Source organism: Terrapene carolina, unplaced genomic scaffold (assembly GCF_002925995.2).
Source record: "Terrapene carolina triunguis isolate 2854851 unplaced genomic scaffold, T_m_triunguis-2.0 Scaffold212, whole genome shotgun sequence".
Classification (NCBI taxonomy): domain Eukaryota; kingdom Metazoa; phylum Chordata; order Testudines; family Emydidae; genus Terrapene; species Terrapene triunguis.
This window is the reverse complement of record NW_020664563.1, coordinates 8029361-8038211: the sequence shown is the minus strand read 5'-3', so window position 1 is coordinate 8038211 and position 8851 is coordinate 8029361. Positions and strand designations below refer to the sequence as shown.

Here is an 8851-nt window from a genome sequence, read left to right as displayed (position 1 = left end):
TGGATCCTGGTTTACGATTTGGTCAGGGACCTCATCTGATTGGATCTTTTCTTCTTAGACAATCAGGCTTGGATGAATACACCATAGTTGACTTCAGAATTTGATAAACAGTCAAGAGACTGAGAGATAGAAAGGGGGGGGGGGCTACAAAATAACACAACAGGGGACGGGAAAACAATACAAGCTCTTACACATTCCTCTGCAGTACTGGCAATCGGATATCCCCACTGATGGGCTGAGGATTGGATGTCATGATCATGTGATGACTTTCAGCACTCACAGGTGAAAACAAAGTACCTCGAACAAGATTAAGGCCAGCCGGCCTTCCTCTCAGGAAGAAAGTCCTTTCGATGAGTCAAGGTGAGCTGGGATGAGTTGCAGTGCTGGCAGATCGGGGGATGAGCTGGTATGCAAGGTGGTGAGATGAGAGATGAGAGGGAGAGCTGAACTGAATTGATCTGAACGGAACTGATCGTGTCTTTTTTTTCACTGTTTCTTTTTAAGGAACCCAAAAAGAGGAAAAGTGAGAGTCATAGTTCATCCCTCTCACCAGTTAGGCCTCATATCCATCACACCAGTTTTGGACAATTAACTTCTGGTTCCACATCTTGTGTTTTTACCAATCATAATTTCAACACTTCTTGGATTATGTCAACATGACCTTTTTGGTTTAAACTCATCCAACTTCTTTGTCTGGTTCTTTTGGACTTGTTACAACATCCAGGGTCGTAAACAACTTGACCTATTTTTCATGGTTATTGTAACATCTTAAGAACTTTTACATACTTTTTACATTTGAGTTTACAAGAGGAGAGCCTCTTGTAGATCCAAGAGTCACAACAGCCCAGATTCGTGTGGGGTTTCTATACCCCATCACACCATTTCTGTGTAAATGGGTTTAAAATACATTAATGAAGGAAGCTTGTCTCACCTAGCAACTGTAGCTACGTAGACTGTGATATACACAGAATGTTACTGGCTGAGACCCTTCCGTCAGTGAATTGTGACCTGTCCTTGATGGGGCTGCTGTCTGATCATCACAAGAGTGATCACGGTTATGGCAGGCTAGTGGGAGTCACCTCCTTCCCTGAATGGGAGGATCATATATTGAATTATCCATCAGTGTTGCAGGACCCTGGGCAGCAGATTGCATTCATTGCCAAAATGGAGCAAAGAAAGCCAAGTGACAGCACTACAATTGGGAAAGTAGCAGCTCATGTCCCCGATCTCATCGTATATGGTGATTTCTCCCAGGAGGTGCCTTTCATTGAGAATTTTGATGGAGTATTGCTTTTTGCAGACATTTCAGGTGGGTAGAGAGATTATTAAGGGTGGGATTTTCAGAAGGGCCCAAGGAAGTTAGGTGCCCAACTTCCATTTAAAATCAATGGGATTTGTGTGCCTAAAGGCTTGTCTACATGGCAAATTACTGTGTAGCAAGCCAGGGTGCAAATCAATAGGTTGCCAGCTTGCCATGCACTAACTCAGTGTGTGGACAATGCTACACCAGAGTGAAAAGTTCCAGAGTTTGGCTTGATGTACTGTGCTCTCAACCAGCAGCATGCTAAGCTATATCCACGACTTAGCAGTGTCCATACGATGAGTGACTGGGTGGCAAGCTGGTATGCTGTAGAGTCACACCTTGGTTTATTGTGCAGTAACTCACCGTGTAGACAAGTCCTAACTCCCTTATTAGGCCTTTCTGAAAAGCCCAGCCTTAGTACATGGAAGGTTTAAAAGAGATATTGTCTGCGGTAATGGGAGACTTGGGCCCAAATCTAGCTGAAGTCACAGCTGAAATGGCTTAGGGACTTTCGTCTTTATTACGTTGACCGTTTTGCAGAATTGGCGTCTTTAGGCTCAAAAGAGTTTGGGACAGGAGTAGCAGAGGATGGTGCAGCAGCTGCTCAGAGCAGAGTTGTCAACTGCCGTCCCCATCCTGGAACTTTATGCAATTTTTTAGATATGATGGGCCCAGGCCAAAGAGTACCTGGAAGATAAGGACTGGGACCTTGAACTTGACTTTGTATTATGTGGGAGGATAGGTTTGATGTGGTTGTGGTAGTTTGTGTTGCTGTGGAGATGTGCTGCCACATTCTCAGTTTTCTGAGGTGTGAAGGCTTTATGCCCAGGTATTTTGCATTTCTGTAGCCCAGCTGGGAGGTGAGGAAAGCATATATAACAGAGACCAGGTCATCATTCTCTAGGATGAGTCTCTCCTAGACAACTGGATGTTGTAGAGAAAGTTACTCGAGGATGCTACTGTGTGAGATTGTATCATCAGCGAGCATTCCTAAACTACAGATTGAATTGACCAACGATGGATGTGTACCTTCAACCAAAGGAGACTGCACTGTGATTGCAAACGCCTCTACCCACTGGCATCTCCTCTGTCTTGCTCAGGTTCTGCTTTAATCAGGTGTTCTCCATCCATGAACTGATCTCCTCCAAGCACTGGGCCATCTTGGTGGTAGGGGTATAGTCATATGTATATGCGGAAAGAGAAGCAGAGCTGTGTGTCATCTGCATATTGCTGGCACTTGTGTCCCTGTTGTCTGAGCAGTTTGTAGGTATTGAATAGGACTGGAGAGAGAATTGATCCTTGTGGCACTCTGCAAGTGAAAGGTCTGATGGGAGACGAGCAATTTCCCATCACTCCCTAGAAAGGACTTAATGCTTTTTAGCATGTTCCCCTGGATCTCTGCCCCCTCTCTCAGAAGAGTCAGCATGATCTCATGGCAAACAGGGTCAAATGGAGTGGGGGAAGGATCAGAACTAGAAAGCAGGGAGAGTTCCAGCATAGGAACAAAGTGAACTGAAAGAACTAGGGACTTGAAAATCAGGGACTGTTGCATGCCGGGTGGATAAAAATTAATTAAAAAAATATAAAATGATTTTTTTTATTTAAATAGGATTATTTTTATTTAAATATAGATTTATTTTAAGAAAAAACAACCCGATTTAAAATTAAACTTGAAATTAGCAACTTATGTTAAGGCCTAAACTTATAGCCTATTAAAATCATTTAAATTACATACAAAAATAATACTTAGCAGTACACATTTGTTGCCAAGTTTTAATGAAAGTCAAATTTCATTTCAAATGAGCCGGTGGAAGTCACTGGCTAAGCACCTGGAACCAGAGTTAGCTGATGTGCTAAACCAGTTTTTGGCAGAAGTAGCCTCTTGTGCGGTGCAGAATGAAATAAAGAAAATATTCTGTTTATTCAGCTAGTTCAGTTCAAAGACTAGTTCATTCAAAATTAAGAAGCCAGTTGGAAGTTGAAAAAGAGGGAATGCTTGTTTTCCTCTTCCAATTGCAAACAAAAACAAGGTGAAAGAGGATGCGATCGACTTGTTCTAAAATCTTGAAGGACGTGGTGACCTAGAAACTCCAGTTGAATTCACTAACTACAGATAATACTTCCTTTGCTTAATAAATCAGTTTTAAATGGAAAATAAGTTTTGTTAAACTTTTTTTCTTATGTATCCAGCACATTTTAGGTAACACAAAGCGTGTCTGACTGCAGTCGCTGAGATCATCTGCCATTTCTTGCCTCCTCCAGTGGCTGCCTGACTGCTGTTTTTGTTACAGGTTTTACTGCACTGTCGGAGAAGTTTAGCATGGACACCAGTCTGGACCGTGGCGTTGAACAGCTAACGCAGACCCTCAATCATTACGTAGGGGATATTGTGGAAGGTAAGTAACAAGCAGCATGATCCCTCGCTGAGAGCACTTCCTTGGCTCAGGTCTGGGGAACTGAAGAAATGCCCATCAGAAAGGTGCCTGGGCCCTTCTTTACTTGGAGGTTGGGATCTTCTCTGTCACTTAGGGAGCCTTGAAAATCTCCCAAGATTAGGAGGGCTGGATGGAGCTGCTTTGGGAACCAGTCTTTGCTGCTCCTCACTGGCACAGCGTGTCCTGCTTTGAAGAGTCCATTGTTCCTTTGGCTCTACCCTGGTGTATGCCTCCACCTAAGTTCCCTGTAAGCTGCACGGCCACATGGCAGCCTCCTCAGTGCCATGCAGGTGCTCAGGGAATCCGCCACAGCCGGGGGATGGGCGCTTATCCTGTGGCCCCATCCCCAAAGCTGCTGCGGCGAGGAGAGGCGCCTCTCCCCCGCAGCCCAGGTGCTGATGCGGGGAGAAAGAGCTGAGGGGAGTCCTCTCTCCCCGCCGTAGCCCCGTAGCCCCCTCCCACACCCCAAACCCTTCATCCCGGATCCACCCCAGAGCCCGCACTCCCAGCTGGAGCCCTAACCCCCTGCTCCCCAGCCCTCTGCCCCAGCCCTGAGCCCCTCATCCCTGGCACCACCCCAGAGCCCGCACCCCCAGCTGGCGCCCTCACCCCCTGCTCCCCAGCCCTCTGCCCCAGCCCTGACCACACTCCTAACCTCTCAGCCCCGGCCCCACCCTCACCACATGAATTTTTTTATGTGTCACACATCACCTCCATATTGGTGCACATAACAAAATTTATTCCGCACATGGGTGGGAAAAATTAGAGGGAACACTCGTCTCCACCCCATTTCACTGGAAGAGCAACGTCTTGTTGTTTATGTGGCCAAGGAGTAGGGTAACCCTGTGACATCAGCACACTAATGATTTGGGGATCTGAGCTCTGACAAAAGTTACCAATTCCCTCTCAGGATCTAGAAAGCATCCCAACACCCTCAGAGCACAATGTGGCCCTTCCTTGTCTATCTTAGGCTTTTATATGGCCTCCAACACCCCTGTGAGGAAGTGAGGTAGGGGAGTGCTATTATTCATGTTACGGATAAGGAACCCAGGCATGGAGAGGCCAGGTGATTTGCCCAACGTCACACCTGTAGTCTGTGATGGAGCAGGGAACCAAATCCAGGTCTCCAGAGTCTCTGGCTTAGCTCCCTAACCACTGGATCATCCTTCCTTATCTCCTGCTGTCACATTGCTTTTGAGAACTTGCTTCAAAACTTCCCATGGAGCAGTGCTTCTCAGGTTGTCCCTGGGGCCCTCCCTGTTGGATGTGACATTTTGAGAACTGAGCAGTAGGGGTTTTGAAGGGTTGGGAGAAGAGGTCAGTCTGGGAAGGGATATTTCTAGTTGCCATAGAAACACTGTGCTCTGCCTCCTTATGGTGGCTTTTGAGATGGAGTTTAACTCCCTGATTTTTGCTCTGAGCCCTCAGCAGCTGGGAGCTTTGTTGTGATGACATGCTCAAACATACACCATCTTGCTCACTCAGTCATACCTACTCTGCAAAATATGCCCCCTCAATGTGTGCATGCACAAACACACACACACACACGTGCCCATCCCCCGATCGACAGAACAATTTGTTCCATGATTTTCTTTGACAAGAGCTGTGTGTAACTTCTCTCGTCTTTTCTCTTGCTGCAGAGGTGCTGATTTATGGAGGCGATATCTTGAACTTTGCAGGTATTTATTAGCTTGTGATATCTAAGGAGGAAGCACTGGAGTGGGGTAGAGTGGCCTACTCTCCCGTTGTCATTTGACTTGTGAGGCTCTGGACAGTGGCGGCATTCAAACTAGCCAACTCCCTTTTCTTGTTCTATTGTACCCGTCTCTCTGGCTCCTATTCCCACAGGGCTGATCTATGATTTGGAAGAAGCAAGAATTTACACTATATCTTTCAGTTAGAAACAACCCCGATTCCCCTTCCTCTGTGTCTGATTGAGAAATCCTGGCTGGTGCTTCCTTTAGAACTGAGCTCAGACAGAAGTTAGGCACCTAAATACCTTTATTTGTGCATAAGCTTTCATGGGTAAACCCCCCCACTTCTTCAGATGCATGGATACACTTCTTCACTCCATGCATCTAAAGATGTGGGTTTTTTACCCACGAAATCTTATGCCCAAATAAATCTGTTAGTCTTTAAGGTGCCACCGGACTCCTCGTTGTTTTTGTGTGTAACCCTTCTGCCCATCTAAGTTGGCAGCAACAAGGGCCGGGTTCTGTATCTAGGGGTTCCGTTTCAATAACGCAATGCAAAACCGGCTCGAGCCCCCACCCAGTGACCTGGGACAATTACATACCACCCCCTGGGTACCTCTAAGAGGCAATACTTCCCCTCTCGCAAGCACGGAGTCTGAGTGTAGCAGAAAATGTTTAATAACATGAGGTAAACGACATCAGCATAAAATTGGAAAAACACCACAAACAGGATTCATAACACAAACCATGAGCAAAACCCACCCCAGCAAATTGGGCTGTGTCCTTTCCCTTTGGTTCTTGAATCCAGCAACCCAAAAATCGCCCAGAGTCCCCAAAGTCCAACACCCCCAAAGTCTCTTGGGTCCAGCAACCATCCAAAGTCCCAAAAGTCCAACAACCCCCAAAGTCTCTGTCCTTGGTCAGTGCAGCCCCAGAGTAAAAGGGGGGGGGCACGCAGGGTGTTAAGGGGCACCTTACGTGATCCGCGGCTGGCCAGCCATCTGTTTCTCCGTGGGGGTTCCGCCGCAGCCTTCACCACGAGCCAGTCCACTTTCCTGCCATCCCACGAACTGCTCCGCTCTACAAGCTGCTCCGCTCCGCTCCGCTCCCCGACCTGTGAGCCGTTCTAGCCGTCCCCGCAAACAGCTCCGCTCGCCGTTCCTTGGGCCACTCCAACCGGCCCCACAAGGCTCCGTGCCACTCGCTGCTCCTCCAGTCATCCCCACAAATTGCTCCGCCAGCTGCTGAGCAATATAGCTTCAGGTTCCCCCACTAGTTAACACAGCACTCAGTGATCTCAGCTCTTAATAACTTTAGCTCTTTTGTGATTGCAGCTCTTCACAATTTCAGCTCATAGTATAGTAGGGGAGCCTCAGTACTGGTGCACCATTGGCCTAAAGTGAATTCAGCTCAGCAGCCTGTAACTAGACTCCTAATGGAATCAAAGTTAGCTCTGACATTCAACAGTGGAGAGAGGAGGTGGTGCAATTGGTGTTTCAAACCCTCAGAGAGGGCCCATACCATCAGGTACAAATACCTGTCCCCATCTTCTCTCAATTCACTGGGTTTTGTAACCCATGCCCCCTTGTCAAGCAATTGCTACTTAGGTAATGGTGAAGGACTCACTCAGTCCTTCTGTCATACAACAGTTCCACTGGCCTTGATTCACAGAATCAGGGTAACAAAACTTTATTCTTCCTGCCCCAATAACAGAGAAACTGGGGATCCCACACCAGCCAAAGTAACCACTTTCAGTTGCTGTTGTTTCATGCCTGGCGAGTGGGTGTGCCTATGCAAACAAGATTAGCCCCTGGAGTTCTTTTCCACACTCGCCATAATTCACCACCAGATGTCAGGGTAGAGCTCATCCTGACTCTGCTTACATGTGGATACAAACTAACAGACTACCCCCCTGATACTAAATACCTTTGGGGATCTTGGCCTGAATGACTGTGCTAGCAGTTGCCCAAGGGCGATAGGAGGTGCAATGCCTTAGGCCTGGTCTACACTAGGACTTTAATTCGGATTTAGCTGCCTTAATCCGAATTAACCCTTCACCAGTCCACACTACAGAGCCAGTTAATTCGAATTAAAGGGCCCTTTAAATCGATTTCTGTACTCCACCTCGACGAACGGAGTAGAGCCTAAATCGATTTTGTTAATTCGAATTAGGGTTAGTGTGGACGCACACCACCGAATTACTGTGTTTAAGTTAATGGGGTAGTGTGGCCGCACAGCACCGAATTAATGTGGTTTAAAACCGAATTAAGGTGCTTAGTGTGGCCGCGCACAATCGAATTTATACAACCTGTTTCCCAAATTCGAATTATCTAAATTCGGATTAATCCTGTAGTGTAGACATACCCTTAGATGTACCTGAGCCAGCGGACACAGGTTTGTGTGTGTGGGAGAGGGGAGGGGAACATGCAGCAAGCCACTGCAAGGGGTCACTGATGGGGAAGGGACACTTGCAGTCAGTGGCTATAAGGGATCACCGGGAAGGAAGGTTTACTTGTAAAAAGCAGCTGCAGGGCATTACTGAATGGGAAGAGGTAGTCACAACCGACAGCTGCTAGAAGCATACAGGGGTTGGTCTGTTCACAGCCAGGAGCTGCTAAGGAGTTTGGGGTGGTTAGTGAGCAATCTCTCTGTGGGTCAGAGTGCTGGGCAGGTACAGGTAGATCTGCTGTGGCTTGCTGAAAAGCCAAGTGGCTTTGTCAGCACTTTAGAAACAAGAAGAGCATGTATCCCATAAGTCTCTGTCACACTGTCTTCCCCAGGGGATGCACTGCTAGCACTGTGGAAAGTGCAACGAAGCCAGCTGAGCGATATCATTACACTGGCGCTGAAATGTAGCCTGAGGATCCAGGAAGAGTATGGGGTTCGTGAAACTGAAGTGGGTCTGACGCTCCGAGTGAAGATAGGTATTGTGGCTACTAGTGGAATAACAATACTTTGCAGTCACTAGAGAGCACATTCCCAAAGCACTTTGCAAAAGTGAATAGGAAGCATTTGCCCCATTGTGCAGGGGGGGAAACAGAGGCAAATGGAGATGAAATATCTTGCCCCAGGTCACACAATGAGTTGGTGGTGGAGATGGGATGAGCATTCAGGACTTCTCACTGCCAGTTCCTTGCCCTAACCAGTAGGCAATTCTGCTTCCTGAGTGGACAGTCACATGAGCCCCCACTCTCCTTGCTCCCAAGATATGCTGCTAAGAAACACCCTGCCCAAATCTCGTTCAATTTCTAGTGTGCCAGGAGTCTGTAAAAGATGTTAATTGCTCAGTGATCTGATCAGTTGCATCCTTTTCGGCAGCTGCATGGGAAAAGCCGCTTCTGTGGTAGGGAAAATGGAGTGGCTGGCTCATTACAGAAGCAGCTTTTCCTCTCCTGGAATTGACACCTCCTCATCTATTA

General features: G+C 47.3%; 1 protein-coding gene across 1 annotated transcript in view; it reads left to right on the top strand.

Annotated features, from left to right (window-relative positions):
- The first annotated feature begins 1164 nt into the window (after positions 1-1164).
- LOC112107408 (adenylate cyclase type 10) overlaps positions 1165-8851 on the top strand; it is a 73963-nt gene continuing 66276 nt past the window's right edge. The window contains exons 1-4 of the mRNA XM_026656116.1: positions 1165-1309; positions 3595-3699; positions 5379-5417; positions 8213-8356. Coding sequence (XP_026511901.1) covers positions 1165-1309; positions 3595-3699; positions 5379-5417; positions 8213-8356 — 433 coding nt within the window. The remainder of the gene's footprint in view (positions 1310-3594; positions 3700-5378; positions 5418-8212; positions 8357-8851) is intronic.